A 17,514-nucleotide genomic window follows, 5' to 3' on the forward strand; every position below is an offset into this window, starting at 1 on the left:
CGGAAAGTTTGCACATTTGGCTAATAAACCTAATTTACAATGTGGGTGGAAAACTTTTGATCGTAGCTGTGAATCTTTAGTACATGGTCATACTTAGCATTTCTATACTTTTATTGAACATTAAATGCCTTACATATCAATACACCGTGTCCAATCCCCATCCTGCCCAATCTAAATATTTGCTGTAAGCCTTCAGGTCTAAAACAACACTGATAGCGTAACATTACAAATACACAGAGTCAGTGGTGCGCATGGACTAATGGGCCCGGGACACTGTCATTGTGATTAATGGCGGCTGCTGTACGCAGATTCTGATAGTCCACGTACAGATATGGGCAGCGGGAGGTGACCTTGCACAAGTGGGTCGTGGGAGCAGAACCGAGCTTTTATGTTCACAGTCTATAAATATTTATTGCATTCTATGTCGTCACGGCCGGACATTTCTGGAAATGTGAATATAAGGACAGCCGGATCAGTGGAAAGAAATCAGTTCAGAAATCAGAACTGGCACCAACTTTTCAGAAACACAATTTCTGACCATTGTATGACTTGTATCTTGCATTTTTCCCCTTTGCAGACTCTCGCTCTCATTTTTGGCTTTCTTCGAGCAGGAGACGAGGAGCTATGATGTCTCCATGCACAGCACATGCAGACATGAGGGATTCCTGCTCTCCTGCCTCTATGTAACACATGTTCAGAAGTAGCAACAGCATGGAAGACATTATACAGCAGTACTGAGCAGTATAGCTGTGAATCCAACTCTTCACAGCAACACTTATTAGAAAGCAACCGTAGGATGATAGACTTTAGACAGCAATACTGAGCGATACAGCTGTGAATCCAGTTCAGAGGGTGAAGTAATATTCTTACTCAAATGCAGCAGCATGGAAGACATTACACAGCAGTACTGAGCAGTGTAGCTGTAAATCCAGCTCTGCGGTGCAACATTTATTAGAAAGCAACCACAGGATGATAGACTTTAGATAGCAATAATGAGCACTGCAGCTGTGATATCAGCTCAGGGAGTGAGGTAATATTCTTACTCGAAAGCAGCAACATGGAAGACACTGTACAGCAATACTGAGCAGTGTAGCTGGGAATCCAGCATGGAGGTAACATCATACGCATACTACAAAGCATCAGTCATGTGGTTGGTCTCTATGGGAGTTACATCACTGTCTGTCACATAACAGACATTCAGAGCTGTCTAAAATAGTCATAAAGGGTGTCATTGAGTTGAGCATTCACTGGTCTTGCAGCTCAGGACACCTGCCTGTATATAAGATAATCATTCTGATAATGCCAATATATTGAGGAATTGCTAATCATGCAATTTCCTAAGAAATCACATTACATGCGAGAAGACAGAAAAGGACTTACAGCTCGAATATCACGGCCCAGTCGGGTAAAAAGAGTAAATGTGTCAGTCCGGCCCCGTGCATCCCAATAAATATGTCCGAGTTATGAGTGATCTTCAACTGCTCGAGAAATCCAAGAGATCTAGTGAAATATATAAAATGACACATAAGCAAGTATAGACATTAAAGATATTTTCTGGTTTCAGAAAACCCCTCTCTCCCCCCTACCCCCACCCAAAAAAACAAAAAAAAAACAGAGTGCTTTTCTTCCCATCCCCAGGTCCAGGAGTACCTGCTACAGCACTGAGATTATGTGGACAGCACTGCAGCCAATCAATGAGCTCAGCGGCTCTGAGCGACTCGTGCCATCAACTCAATATAGCAGAAAGTGGGGGCAGCAGTGGAGACTCCACACTGGACCTGGGGAAGGTGAGTACAGCACATTAAATTGCAGCCAGAGAGACAGGGATATTCCAAAAATGGAAATCCCTTTAATATTTGTTTCCTCCAGACGCCATAATAGGCCTTGTCAGGGTGAGGTGAGGGTTAACTGCCTTATTTTAGGATTTGTCCCAGATGGGTCGGCTCCCATACAGACATACCTGTATTTGTAGTCCACGACGGTGACTTGGAAGAGTGGAATCGCCTTCAAGGCGTGGACCAGCTGAGCGAGAAGAGAAGGAAGAGGTAGGTTTAGCGTAGTTACTGTCTGGTTACATCCTTGTTACATTTATGGAAGTTTTAATATGATCCGAAGCGTCTGTGGTTATAAATGAGTCCTTGAAATGATCCGACCATTTGTTTGGAGCCTCCCCAGCCGCAGAACTGCCCCTAAATCTCTGCTTCTAACGCCAAAGACATTGCCTCTATGCCAAACATTAGTAATGGAAGGACTGGATAGAAATGTACTCGCTTGGGACAATCGGGAAAGCTCTGGCGTCTTTTTCAGATTTGGTCTTTCCAAATAAAGCAATGATTACCTCATCTAAGTTGAGTATTTTCCGAAACTCTGTGCTGCGGATGAGAATGGTGACTCGGATTTTCTCCTCCTAGGATTAAAGTTAAAGCAAATCAATAAGGTGTATGTTTCCAGCAAGAGTCTATTGACACGGCCATATCACGTCACGTCACTGCACTATTCACTGTAGGTGATGTCACAGCTCATCTCCTCCTCCTGTACAATGACTGATAACACCTCTATATACTGTAGATAAAACAGGATCCACCATTCACAATAGGTGATGTCACAGCTCACCTCCTCCTCCTCCTGTACAATAACTGATAACACCTCTATATACAGTAGATAACAGGATCCACCATTCACAATAGGTGATGTCACAGCTCACCTCCTCCTCCTGTACAACACCTCTATATACAGTAGATAACACAGGATTCACCATTCACAATAGGTGATATCACAGCTCACCTCCTCCTCCTGTACAATGACTGATAACACCTCTATATACAGTAGATAACACAGGATCCACCATTCACAATAGGTGATATCACAGCTCACCTCCTCCTGTATAATGACTGATAACACCTCTATATACAGTAGCTAACACAGGATCCACCATTCACAATAGGTGATATCACAGCTCACCTCCTCCTCCTGTACAATGACTGATAATACCTCTATATACAGTAGATAACACAGGATCCACCATTCACAATAGGTGATGTCACAGCTCACCTCCTCCTCCTCCTGCACAATGACTGATAACACCTCTATATACAGTAGATAACACAAGATCCATCATTCACAATAGGTGATGTCACAGCTCACCTCCTCCTCCTCCTCCTCCTGTACAATGACTGATAACACCTCTATATACAGTAGATAACAGGATCCACCATTCACAATAGGTGATGTCACAGCTCACCTCCTCCTCCTGTACAATGGCTGATAACACCTCTATATACAGTAGATACCACAGGATCCACCATTCACAATAGGTGTTATCACAGCTCACCTCCTCCTCCTGTACAATGACTGATAACACCTCTATATACAGTAGATAACACAAGATCCATCATTCACAATAGGTGATGTCACAGCTCACCTCCTCCTCCTCCTCCTCCACAATGACTGATAACACCTCTATATACAGTAGATAACAGGATCCACCATTCACAATAGGTGATGTCACAGCTCACCTCCTCCTCCTGTACAATGACTGATAACACCTCTATATGTACTGTCTAAGTACTGAGCCTGATAACACTTCTATACATATAGGGTCTGAATCAGTCCATTGCTGCTAATGTCCATGTGAAGAACAGGAAATAGGAGTCTGACATTGGGTCTAGTGTGAAAATTGCGAGATTGTGTATTATTATTTTTATTTACATAGATAGTAATAGGAAAAATAAAAAAAAAAAATTTAACATAAAAACCTGATTTACACAGTAGGTCATTTTCCAATGACTCATTTCCTTAGGCTATGTGCCCACGATGCAGAAATGCTCCAGATTTTTCCTGAGCGTTTCTGCATCTCCCTGGCACAAAAAAAAGCATGCGGATTGTACATGCGGATTGTACATGCGGATTGTACATGCGGATTGTACATGCGGATTGTACATGCGGATTGTACATGCGTTTTTCCTGCCAGGGACATGCGGATGTGAAGCGTTCTTCACATGCATTTCTGCATGCGGGTCGTCAAGCACTTTCCAGGTGATGCTAAAATCGCTTGGAAAGCGCTTGACAACCCGCATGCGAAAATGCAAATGAAGAACGCTTCACATCCGCATGTCCCTGGCAGGAAACCGCATGTACAATCCGCATGTACAATCCGCATGTACAATCCGCATGTACAATCCGCATGTACAATCCGCATGTACAATCCGCATGTACAATCCGCATGTACAATCCGCATGTACAATCCGCATGCGTTTTTTCTGCCAGGAAGATGCAGAAACGCTCAGGAAAAAATCCGGAGCATTTCTGCATCGTGGGCACATAGCCTAATGGACATGCTGCGTATTTTTCCGCAATGATAATCCGCAGCGGGAATTTCCGCAGCATGTGCACAGCACATGTGGATTATCATTGGGGACATGGCAGACCTTCTAACATGCGTTTTTTAAGTGTTTCAGCAGCGTTTTTGCCGCTGCGGAAACGCTTAAAAAACACATCGTGGGCACACAGCCTTTAACTGCAGGGATGTACTTGGGGAAATGCCTTTTAACTAGAAAGGTATGGTTAATATTGCCCTTTACCTTCATAAAAGGGATTTTCAGCTTTCGGGGAAAGTGGGCCCCAAAAGCTCTACACCTCACCCTCCCTGGGACCAGAGCCATATTCCCTCCACTGCTTGGGTCTCGGTATTTTGTCTGAAGTGGTGACGTCACGTCGATTGTGCACATCACCGCTGCAGCCGGTCACTGAGTTCAGAGGCTTTGCTAACGTCGACGGTATGAGCTGCCAAATTCAGCAATTGGCTGCAGCAGTGATGCGTGCAGTCAGAGTGACGTGACACCAAAACCCGAGTAGCGACTTGGACTCAGGGAGGGCGAATATCTTATGTTTGATATTTTAGAGCATTTCCTAAAAGTTGGAAAATCCCTTTAAATCTGAAGGAGCCGCAATACCAGACACAGCCTGTGCACAAGGTGGCACTGTTTAAAACCAAGACTTTTATTTGTTCTAATCATGGATTGGTGACTTCTTGAAGAGAGATCATTGGATCCGGGCTCGGACTGGAGAGCAGGGGAATCCTAGGGTAGGCCTCCTCTGAAGGAGTGCTGATGAGCAGTGGTACAATTGATTCACAATGTGCAGAAAAACTTGTCATCTAATCATTAATTAAACAAGGTAGGCAAATTAACATTATATAGAAGCAAAAGTAAATTTGTGTACTAGGGCCAGGTTTTTTTTTTCATGGGGCCCAACTGTCAATGTTACTGGTGGATCCTGTAAATTTGTGTACTAGTGCCAGGTTATTTTTGTATGGGGCCCGAGAGTCAATGTTACTGGTGGATTCAGTAAATTTGTGTACTAGGGCCTGGTTATTTTTGTATGGGGCCCAAGAGTCAATGTTACTGGTGGATCCAGTAAATTTATGTACTAGGGCCCGAGAGTCAATGTTACTGGTGGATTCAGTAAATTTGTGTACTAGGGCCAGGTAATTTTTGCATGGGGCCCAAGAGTCAATGTTACTTTCGGGCCTTTGCCTAGCCAGTCCGACACAGATCAGGTCTGTTGCCTACAGTTTAGACCATAAGTTTTCTCATGGTTTATTACCCTTTTATTGTCAGCGATGCAGATAAAGACAGAAGAGAGGGTACGAGGCCTGATGGCGCCTCTTTAATAGTCTCTGCCCCTTTAACCGCAGCTATATGTTCCTGCACAGAGGAATAGTGCTCCATATAGAGCTGGAAGGCTATGAATAATTTTACACATACATAATTTACAGCGCAAGCGGTGGCGCTCTACTTTATCCATAAAGAAAGGCTTTAAAAATATATATATATATATATATATATATATATATATATATATATATATAGATATATATATATATGATTCTAATGAACTGTGCCCTGGAACAAACTCATACGTTGATTTATTTCGCACCTTTAAGGTATCTTGGGAAATATTCAGCCGGAAGAGCACGTGTTGTGAGAAGGCTCGAAATAATCCGCTGCTGTGGCAATTTGAGATCTGGAGGAAGAAAAAAATATTTAAAAAAAAAGCGTCTAAATTTACTGCGCTAATAAAGCGCTCATCTCCTGTCTTCAAACAATACTTGTGCTGTCATCCTGCACATCTCCGGATAACGAGCTTACCAGCGGCGTGTTATAAAATAAGCCGTATCTCATTCTGGGCAGGAGCGAAAACATGGCCTCCTTAAAGCAGACCTTAAAGGGACATAAAAGCAAAGGGGATATGAGCAGAAATGGCCGTAAATGCATGAAACACAAGCTCACACATAACTCAGCGCTGCCCTTTTAAATGAACACGAAAAAAATAAACTGCTGTCCTTTCACAAACAACAAGTTAAAACTGCTTTCGATGCACATAGCAGTTTAATATGTCCAGGAACTGATCCGAATCTCATGCTTTGTTACTGGTCATCCGCTCTTTTTTCTGAGTGGGTAGTTCCTTTTCATCAGCACTCAGCCAGCACTATAGGTGCTGGAACATCCTTTCTCCACACTTCCTAATACACATTTTTCATGCCAGTGTCCAATGGTTTGCCAGCTCCGAACTATAAACCTGCCATTGGGTTGTGTATGTATGTAGTCTGATAAGACAGTAGACCAGGAGAAGAAAGACAAAGACCTTCCTGCAAAGAGACAAAGATCGTATAATCTTCTTGTAAAAGAAAAATCTGTCATCATTTCCGGTAAGAGGAAAAACCCTTCCCCACGTCCTGTAAGAGAAAGACCCGCCCCCAATTCCAGTAAGAAAAAGACCAGACCCCAGTTCGTGTAAGAGAAAAACCCGTCCCCACTTCCTGTAAGAAAAAAATCCACCCCTAAAGACTCACCCCCACTTACTTTAAGAGAAAGACTCGCCCCCACTTCCTGTAAGAGAAAGACCAGCCCACACTTCCAGTACGAAAAAGACCCACCCCTAAAGACTCGCCCCCACTTACTTTAAGAGAAAGACCTGCCCCCACTTCCTGTAAGAGAAAGACAAGCCCACACTTCCTGTAAGAGAAAGACCAGACCCCACTTTCTGTAAGAGAAAGACCAGCCCACACTTCCTGTAAGAGAAAGACCTGCTCCTAGTTCCTGTAAGAAAAAGACCCGCCCCTAATTCCTGTAAAAGAAAGACCCTCCCCCACTTCCTGTAAGAAAAGACTCGCCTCCACTTTCTGTAACAGAAAGACCTGCCCCCACTTCCTGTAAGAGAAAGACCCTCACCCACTTCCTGTAAGAGAAAGACCCGCCCCCACTTCCTGTAAGAGAAAGACCCTCACCCACTTCCTGTAAGAGAAAGACTCGCCCTCACTTCCTGTAAGAGAAAGACCCGCCCCCACTTCCTGTAAGAGAAAGACCTGCTCATAGTTCCTGTAAGGGAAAGACCAGACCCCACTTCCTGTAAGAGAAAGACCAGCACACACTTCCTGTAAGAGAAAGACCCTCCCCTACTTCCTGTAAGAGAAAGACCCATCCACACTTCCAGTAAGAGAAAGGCCCTCCTCCACTTCCTGTAAGAGAAAGATATGCTCCCACTTCCGGTAAGAGAAAGACCTGCTCCTAGTTCCTGTAAGAGAAAGACACTCCTCCACTTCCTGTAAGAGAAAGACCTGCTCCTAGTTCCTGTAAGAGAAAGACCCTCCCCCACTTCCTGTAAGAGAAAAACCCTCCCCCACCTTCTGTAAGAGAAGGACCCTACCCCACTTCCTGTAAGAGAAAGACCCTCCCCCACTTCCTGTAAGAGAAAAACCAGACCCCATTTTCCGTATGAGAAAGACCTGCCCATAGTTCCTGTAAGAAAAATACCCACCCTCACTTCCTGTGATGAAGACCCACCCCCACTTCCTGTAATAAAAACTCACCCCCACTTCCTGTAAGATAAAGACCCGCCTCATTTCTTGTAAGATAAAGACCTGCCCCACTTCCTGTAAGATAAAGACTCACCCCCCACTTCCTGTAAGATAAAGACCCGCCCCCACTTCCTGTAAGATAAAGATCCGCCCACACTTCTTGTAAGATAAAGATCTGCCCCCAATTCCTGTAAGACAAAGACCCGCCCCCAATTCCTGTAAGAGAAAGACCTGCTCCTAGTTCCTGTAAGAGAAAGACCTACCCCCTCTTCCTGTAAGAGAAAGACCCGCTCCTAGTTCCTGTAAGAGAAAGACCAGACCCCACTTCCAGTAAGAGAAAGACCTGCTGCTAGTTCCTGTAAGAAAAATACCCGCCCCCTATTCCTGTAAGAGAAAGACCCTCCCCCACTTCCTGTAAGAGAAAGACCCACCCCCACTTCCTGTAATAAAAACTCACCCCCACTTACTGTAAGATAAAGACCTGCTTCACTTCCTGTAAGATAAAGACCCTCCCTCACTTCCTGTAAGAGAAAGACCCTCCCCCACTTTCTGTAAGAGAAAGACCCTCCCCACTTCCTATAACAGAAAGACCCTCCCCCACTTCCTGTAAGAGAAAGACTCTCCCCCACGTCCTGTAAGACAAAGAACTTCCCCCACTTACTGTAAGAGAAAGACCTGCTCCTAGTTTCCGTAAGAGAAAGACCAGACCCCACTTCCAGTAAGAGAAAGACCTGCTCCTAGTTCCTGTAAGAAAAATACCCGCCCCTAATTCCTGTAAGAGAAAGAACCTCCCCAACTTCCTGTAAGAGAAAGACCAGACCCCACTTTCTGTAAGAGAAAGAACCTGCCCTACTTCCTGTAAGAGAAAGACCAGACCCCACTTTCTGTAAGAGAAAGACCTGCCCATAGTTCCTGTAAGAAAAATACCCACCCTCACTTCCTGTGAGAAAGACCCACCTCCACTTTCTGTAATAAAAACTCACCCCCACTTCCTGTAAGATAAAGACCCGCCTCACTTCTTGTAAGATAAAGACCTGCCCCACTTCCTGTAAGATAAAGATCCTGTCCTTTCACAAACAACAAGTTAAAACTGCTTTCGATGCACATAGCAGTTTAATATGTCCAGGAACTGATCCGAATCTCATGCTTTGTTACTGGTCATCCGCTCTTTTTTCTGAGTGGGTAGTTCCTTTTCATCAGCACTCAGCCAGCACTATAGGTGCTGGAACATCCTTTCTCCACACTTCCTAATACACATTTTTCATGCCAGTGTCCAATGGTTTGCCAGCTCCGAACTATAAACCTGCCATTGGGTTGTGTATGTATGTAGTCTGATAAGACAGTAGACCAGGAGAAGAAAGACAAAGACCTTCCTGCAAAGAGACAAAGATCGTATAATCTTCTTGTAAAAGAAAAATCTGTCATCATTTCCGGTAAGAGGAAAAACCCTTCCCCACGTCCTGTAAGAGAAAGACCCGCCCCCAATTCCAGTAAGAAAAAGACCAGACCCCAGTTCGTGTAAGAGAAAAACCCGTCCCCACTTCCTGTAAGAAAAAAATCCACCCCTAAAGACTCACCCCCACTTACTTTAAGAGAAAGACTCGCCCCCACTTCCTGTAAGAGAAAGACCAGCCCACACTTCCAGTACGAAAAAGACCCACCCCTAAAGACTCGCCCCCACTTACTTTAAGAGAAAGACCTGCCCCCACTTCCTGTAAGAGAAAGACAAGCCCACACTTCCTGTAAGAGAAAGACCAGACCCCACTTTCTGTAAGAGAAAGACCAGCCCACACTTCCTGTAAGAGAAAGACCTGCTCCTAGTTCCTGTAAGAAAAAGACCCGCCCCTAATTCCTATAAAAGAAAGACCCTCCCCCACTTCCTGTAAGAAAAGACTCGCCTCCACTTTCTGTAACAGAAAGACCTGCCCCCACTTCCTGTAAGAGAAAGACCCTCACCCACTTCCTGTAAGAGAAAGACCCGCCCCCACTTCCTGTAAGAGAAAGACCCTCACCCACTTCCTGTAAGAGAAAGACTCGCCCCCACTTCCTGTAAGAGAAAGACCCGCCCCCACTTCCTGTAAGAGAAAGACCTGCTCATAGTTCCTGTAAGGGAAAGACCAGACCCCACTTCCTGTAAGAGAAAGACCAGCACACACTTCCTGTAAGAGAAAGACCCTCCCCTACTTCCTGTAAGAGAAAGACCCATCCACACTTCCTGTAAGAGAAAGGCCCTCCTCCACTTCCTGTAAGAGAAAGATATGCTCCCACTTCCGGTAAGAGAAAGATCTGCTCCTAGTTCCTGTAAGAGAAAGACACTCCTCCACTTCCTGTAAGAGAAAGACCTGCTCCTAGTTCCTGTAAGAGAAAGACCCTCCCCCACTTCCTGTAAGAGAAAAACCCTCCCCCACCTTCTATAAGAAAAGGACCCTACCCCACTTCCTGTAAGAGAAAGACCCTCCCCCACTTCCTGTAAGAGAAAGACCAGCACACACTTCCTGTAAGAGAAAGACCCTCCCCTACTTCCTGTAAGAGAAAGACCCATCCACACTTCCTGTAAGAGAAAGGCCCTCCTCCACTTCCTGTAAGAGAAAGATATGCTCCCACTTCCGGTAAGAGAAAGACCTGCTCCTAGTTCCTGTAAGAGAAAGACACTCCTCCACTTCCTGTAAGAGAAAGACCTGCTCCTAGTTCCTGTAAGAGAAAGACCCTCCCCCACTTCCTGTAAGAGAAAAACCCTCCCCCACCTTCTGTAAGAGAAGGACCCTACCCCACTTCCTGTAAGAGAAAGACCCTCCCCCACTTCCTGTAAGAGAAAAACCAGACCCCATTTTCCGTATGAGAAAGACCTGCCCATAGTTCCTGTAAGAAAAATACCCACCCTCACTTCCTGTGATGAAGACCCACCCCCACTTCCTGTAATAAAAACTCACCCCCACTTCCTGTAAGATAAAGACCCGCCTCACTTCTTGTAAGATAAAGACCTGCCCCACTTCCTGTAAGATAAAGACTCGCCCCACTTCCTGTAAGATAAAGACCCGCCCCCACTTCCTGTAAGATAAAGATCCGCCCACACTTCTTGTAAGATAAAGATCTGCCCCCAATTCCTATAAGACAAAGATCCACCCCCAATTCCTGTAAGAGAAAGACCTGCTCCTAGTTCCTGTAAGAGAAAGACCTACCCCCTCTTCCTGTAAGAGAAAGACCCGCTCCTAGTTCCTGTAAGAGAAAGACCAGACCCCACTTCCAGTAAGAGAAAGACCTGCTCCTAGTTCCTGTAAGAAAAATACCCGCCCCCTATTCCTGTAAGAGAAAGACCCTCCCCCACTTCCTGTAAGAGAAAGACCCACCCCCACTTCCTGAAATAAAAACTCACCCCCACTTACTGTAAGATAAAGACCTGCTTCACTTCCTGTAAGATAAAGACCCTCCCTCACTTCCTGTAAGAGAAAGACCCTCCCCCACTTTCTGTAAGAGAAAGACCCTCCCCACTTCCTATAACAGAAAGACCCTCCCCCACTTCCTGTAAGAGAAAGACTCTCCCCCACAAATCTGTAAGACAAAGAACCTCCCCCACTTACTGTAAGAGAAAGACCTGCTCCTAGTTTCCGTAAGAGAAAGACTAGACCCCACTTCCAGTAAGAGAAAGACCTGCTCCTAGTTCCTGTAAGAAAAATACCCGCCCCTAATTCCTGTAAGAGAAAGACCCTCCCTCACTTCCTGTAAGAGAAAGAACCTCCCCAACTTCCTGTAAGAGAAAGGCCAGACCCCACTTTCTGTAAGAGAAAGAACCTGCCCTACTTCCTGTAAGAGAAAGACCAGACCCCACTTTCTGTAAGAGAAAGACCTGCCCATAGTTCCTGTAAGAAAAATACCCACCTTCACTTCCTGTGAGAAAGACCCACCTCCACTTTCTGTAATAAAAACTCACCCCCACTTCCTGAAAGATAAAGACCCGCCTCACTTCTTGTAAGATAAAGACCTGCCCCACTTCCTGTAAGATAAAGATCCGCCCCCACTTCCTGTAAGATAAAGATCCGCCCCAATTCCTGTAAGATAAAGACCTGCCCCCACTTCCAGTAAGACAAAGACCCGCCCCCAATTCCTGTAAGAGAAAGACCTGCTCCTAGTTCCTGTAAGGGAAAGACTAGACCCCACTTCCAGTAAGAGAAAGACCTGCTCCTAGTTCCTGTAAGAAAAATACCCGCCCCCTATTTCTGTAAGAGAAAGACCCTCCCCCACTTCCTGTAAGAGAAAGACCAGCCCACACTTAATGCAAGAGAAAGACCTGCCTCCACTTCCGGTAAGAGAAAGACCGGCCCTCACTTGCTGTAAGAGAAAGACCTGCTCCTAGTTCCTGTAAGAGAAAGACCCTCCCCTACTTCCTGTAAGAGAAAGACTCTCCCCCACTTTCTGTAAGAGAAAGACCCTCCCCCACTTCCTGTAGGAGAAAAACCCTCCCCCACTTCCAGTAAGAGAAAGACCAGACCCCACTTTCTGTAAGAGAAAGACCAGACCCCACTTTCTGTAAGAGAAAGACCCGCCCATAGTTCCTGCAAGAAAAATACCCACCCCCACTTCCTTTGAGACTTACCCCCACTTCCTGTAAGAAAGACCCACCCCCACATCCTCTAAGAAAGACCCACCCCCACTTCCTGTAATAAAAGCTCACCCCCCACTTCCTGTAAGATAAAGACCCGCCCCACTTCCTGTAAGATAAAGACCCGCCCCCAATTCCTGTAAGAGAAAGACCAGCCCACACTTAATGCAAGAGAAAGACCTGCCTCCACTTCCGGTAAGAGAAAGACCTGCCCTCACTTGCTGTAAGAGAAAGACCTGCTCCTAGTTCCTGTAAGAGAAAGACCCTCCCCTACTTCCTGTAAGAGAAAGACCCTCCCCCACTTTCTGTAAGAGAAAGACTCTCCCCCACTTCCTGTAGGAGAAAAACCCTCCCCCACTTCCTGTAAGAGAAAGACCAGACCCCACTTTCTGTAAGAGAAAGACCAGACCCCACTTTCTGTAAGAGAAAGACCCGCCCATAGTTCCTGCAAGAAAAATACCCACCCCCACTTCCTTTGAGACCCACCCCCACGTCCTCTAAGAAAGACCCACACCCCACTTCCTGTAATAAAAGCTCACCCCCCACTTCCTGTAAGATAAAGACCCGCCCACTTCCTGTAAGATAAAGACCCACCCCCAATTCCTGTAAGAGAAAGACCCACCCCCACTTCCTATAAGAAAGATCCACCCCCACTTCTAGTTATAAAAACTCACCCCCACTTACTGTAAGATAAAGACCCGCTCCACTTCCTGTAAGACAAAGACCCGCCCCCAATTCCTGTAAGAGAAAGACCCACCCCCACTTCCTGTAATAAAAACTCACCCCCACAGACCCGCCCCCAATTCCTGTAAGAGAAAGACCTGCTCCTAGTTACTGTAAGAGAAAGACCCACCACCACTTCCTGTAAGAGAAAGACCTGCTCCTAGTTCCTGTAAGAGAAAGACCCTCCCCCACTTCCTGTAAGAGAAAGACCAGACCTCACTTTCTGTAAGAGAAAGACCCGCCCATAGTTCCTGTAAGAAAAATACCCACCCCAACTTCCTGTGAGAAAGACCCACCCCCACTTCCTGTAATAAAAACTCACCCCCACTTACTGTAAGATAAAGACCTGTCCCACTTCCTATAAGATAAAGACCCTCCCTCACTTCCTGTAAGAGAAAGACCCTCCCCCACTTCCTGTAAGAGAAAGACCCTCCTCACTTCCTGTAAGAGAAAGACCCTCCCCACTTCCTATAAGAGAAAGACCCTCCCCCACTTCCTGTAAGAGAAAGACTCTCCCCCACGTCCTGTAAGAGAAAGAACCTCCCCCACTTCCTGTAAGAGAAAGACCTGCTCCTAGTTTCCGTAAGAGAAAGACCAGACCCCACTTCCAGTAAGAGAAAGACCTGCTCCTAGTTCCTGTAAGAAAAATACCCGTCCCTAATTCCTGTAAGAGAAAGACCCTCCCTCACTTCCTGTAAGAGAAAGAACCTCCCCAACTTCCTGTAAGAGAAAGACCAGACCCCACTTTCTGTAAAAGAAAGAACCTGCCCTACTTCCTGTAAGAGAAAGACCAGACCCCACTTCCTGTAAGAGAAAGACCAGACCCCACTTTCTGTAAGAGAAAGACCCTCACTCACATCCTGTAAGAGAAAGACCCTCACTCACATCCTGTAAGAGAAAGAACCTCCCCCACTTCTGGTAAGAGAAAGACCCTCCCCCACTTCCTGTAAGAGAAAGAACCTCCCCCACTTCCTGTAAGAGAAAGAACCTCCCCCACTTCCTGTAAAAGAAAGACCATCCCCTCTTCCTGCAAGAGAAAGACCCTCCCCCACTTTCTGTAAGAGAAAGACCCTCCCCCACTTCCTGTAAGAGAAAGACTCCCCCCATTTCCTGTAAGAGAAAGAACCTCCCCCACTTCCTGTAAGAGAAAGACCAGACCCCACTTCCTGTAAGAGAAAGACCCGCCCATAGTTCCTGTAAGAAAAATACCTAACCCCACTTTCTGTGAGACTCACCCCCACTTCCTGTAAGAAAGATCCGCCCCCAATTCCTGTTAGAGAAAGACCTGCTCCTAGTTCCTGTAAGAGAAAGACCAGACCCCACTTCCAGTAAGAGAAAGACCTGCTCCTAGTTCCTGTAAGAGAAAGACCCGCTCATAGTTCCTATAAGAAAAATACCCACCCTCACTTCCTGTGAGACTCACCCCCACTTCCTGTAAGAAAGACCTGCCTCCACTTCCTGTAAGAGAAAGACCTCCTTCTAGTTCCTGTAAGAGAAAGATCCTCCCCCACTTCCTGTAAGAGAAAGACCCTCCCCCACTTTCTGTAAGAGAGAGACCCTCCCCTACTTCCTGTAAGAGAAAGACCCTCCCCCACTTCCTGTAAGAGAAAGAACCTCCTCCACTTCCTGTAAGAGGAAGACCTGCCCATAGTTCCTGTAAGAAAAATACCCACCCCCACTTCCTGTGAGACTCACCCTCACTTCCTGTAAGAAAGACCCACCCCCACTTCCTGTAATAATAACTCACCCCCAATTTCTGTAAGATAAAGACCTGCCCCCACTTTCTGCAAGATAAAGTCCCGCCTAACTTCTTGTAAGATAAAGACCCGTCCCACTTCCTGTAAGATAAAGACCTGCCCCACTTCCTGTGAGATAAAGACCCGTCCCACTTCCTGTAAGATAAAGACCTGTCCCACTTCCTGTAAGATATAGACCTGCCCCACTTCCTGTAAGATAAAGACCTGCGCCACTTCCTGTAAGATAAAGACCCGTCCCACTTCTTGTAAGATAAAGACCCACCCCACTTCCTGTAAGATAAAGACCCGCCCCACTTCCTGTGAGATAAAGACCCGTCCCACTTCCTGTAAGATAAAGACCCGTCCCACTTCCTGTAAGATAAAGACCCGCCCCCTTCCTGTAAGATATAGACCCGCCTCACTTCCTGTAAGATAAAGACCTGCGCCACTTCCTGTAAGATAAAGACCTGTCCCACTTCTTGTAAGATAAAGACCCACCCCACTTCCGGTAAGATAAAGACCCGCCCCACTTCCTGTAAGACAAACACTCGCCCCCAATTCCTGCAATCCATATCGATATCTCTGCTGCTGAATACAGATTACACCTGACAACAGGCAGCGCTCTGAAAGACAGAAGAAGACACCTGGTGGCCACAAAATTGGAGTGATTTTTTGGGGATAAAACAACATAATTTAATAAAGTGATTTGCAGATCGTCTACTTATCACATTATCTATCAAATAAGATCAAGTTGTCTGAAAGTGCAGGGACCATTTTCCTATTTCCATGTAAAATAAAAAGTGAAGCAACTTTTCCAACGTTGTGTCTTCAACTCCAATGCATATTTATGTGTCTCCATGGTTACAGACTACAAACGAACCTTTTGTAGTCTGAACTTGCACTCATACCTCTCGTCACCCCACTCATAGTCCTACATATGATGGGTAAGTTAGTAAGAAGTAGGGAGTGGAAGGCTGCCAGTATGTCTTCAGAATCCATCCTCACAGGGTTCACTGTAGTATCTAAGCACATTGGTCTGCAGGGGAGCTGTATACACAAACTCCTTGCAATGGGTCTCTAGTGAACAATAACGAGCCCTGACTTTTCTGGAACCCGGTGTCAGCTTTCTTACCCGTTTTGAGTCGTACGCCTTTAAGTGCGTCACTTCGTAGTCCGTGAACGCTTTCCACGTCTTGCTAAACAAATCGCCATAGCCGTAGAAACTCTGCAGGGAAAACAGTTTTAGTGTTTAGCACAAAGACAGATCATCTGAAATTCACAATTTTTCATCTGCAGTTTTAAAAAAAAATAGGGGGCGCCACTTCACTACTCATTAAAAAACTAGAAACACCTCTGTACTATGTAGAATAACCAAGGGAGTCCAAGCAGATCTCTGCCCAATCGCTCTCATAAGGGGCAATGGTAAAAATCCTACACTAGAAACCCTTTTTAAGGAGCATGGATGGTAAACTTTTTTTAGGAACATGGTATTTTATGCGAGTGTCCTGAAATTCATCCAGTGTGAGTTGCCGCCTGTATTATACTCCAGAGCTGCATTCGTAATTCTGCAGACCTCAGCGATCAAACCTACCAAAATTACCTGCTGGCTCCGTATCTTCTCTACTGATTTATTTTCTATGAGTCGGACATTCTTTATCTTATGTTAGAAATTAATCTTTTCCTCTGTAACATAGGAGCTCAGCTGCTGGGGGCGTGTCTGACAACAAGCTTGTTGACTGTTTCTACTAGCAACCGGGCAGAATTGTGAATGCAGCTCTGGTTTAAAACAAAAAAATGTTTTAAAAGCTGCGCCAGCTGTTAATTTTTTTTTTTTTTTTTGGGGGGGGGGGGGGCACGTATTTTTCAATAGCAGAAGAATGAATGGGATATGGCTGTTAGAAAGCACGCGTAGCTGCCTGACCTGGACTAGAAGGAGTAGATGTTCATGGGTTGGGGGGGTGGATGATTATATCGGCTATTATAATGGTCATTGTAATCCCTGACGTGGTGGAGGATTGTTCTCGGCCTCCGTGGAGTGACACGTCCCAATGGTGGAGATTACAGAGGATTTATAAATCACAGTCTGGCCCAGAACACAACAGGAGGCCGCAGGGGACAAGAGGAGAACCGTCTGCCCAGGGGAGATAAGCCTCTTACCTACGCCCGCTCTACGGCCTGTGAATGGACCCAAACCCTACGGGACCGACAGCAGCTGCTGGACGCTGAGAGGGGCGTGCCGACCTCTGCCACGGGGCGATCGTTTTTCAATTTTACTACTAATTGAAAAATCCCGCTCTTTGTGCAGAAATCAGACACTGAAAGGTCATCATCTCCACCCCCAAACCATTTATTTCGGGGCAGTGAAAGGGGGTTGTAGTAATAAAAATAACCAGGTTATCACCGATGGATCCGTTCTCTAGGGGGGGACAACTAAGTCGCATGAACTGAATTAACCCCATAAGACCAAGAAGAACCAGAGAACATTTTATTATTTTTTTTCTATTGTGGGACGAGTTATGGATTTTTTGGGGAATTTTGGAGAGAATATAAGAATTTTCTTTTTGCAAAATGTGTGAAAAAAAGAGAAGTGCATATATATA

At 45.6% G+C, this 17,514-nt stretch overlaps 1 protein-coding gene across 3 annotated transcripts in view; it reads right to left on the minus strand.

Moving 5' to 3' along the window:
* The window catches only part of EOGT (EGF domain specific O-linked N-acetylglucosamine transferase), a 39,582-nt gene that overhangs the window by 4,073 nt on the left and 17,995 nt on the right, over positions 1 to 17,514 (minus strand). For 2 of the 3 annotated variants that reach the window (XM_073644715.1, XM_073644716.1), the window contains exons 9-14: positions 16,047 to 16,139; positions 6,150 to 6,221; positions 5,938 to 6,024; positions 2,339 to 2,407; positions 1,961 to 2,022; positions 1,381 to 1,500 (exon numbers count right to left, since the gene is read on the minus strand). In XM_073644715.1, coding sequence (XP_073500816.1) covers positions 1,381 to 1,500; positions 1,961 to 2,022; positions 2,339 to 2,407; positions 5,938 to 6,024; positions 6,150 to 6,221; positions 16,047 to 16,139 — 503 coding nt within the window. The remainder of the gene's footprint in view (positions 1 to 1,380; positions 1,501 to 1,960; positions 2,023 to 2,338; positions 2,408 to 5,937; positions 6,025 to 6,149; positions 6,222 to 16,046; positions 16,140 to 17,514) is intronic. The other variant, XM_073644717.1, reaches the window with a different exon arrangement.

The sequence above is a fragment of the Phyllobates terribilis genome, unplaced genomic scaffold (assembly GCF_046119375.1).
Source record: "Phyllobates terribilis strain yellow unplaced genomic scaffold, ASM4611937v1 Scaffold_8__6_contigs__length_399053987, whole genome shotgun sequence".
Taxonomy (NCBI): domain Eukaryota; kingdom Metazoa; phylum Chordata; class Amphibia; order Anura; family Dendrobatidae; genus Phyllobates; species Phyllobates terribilis.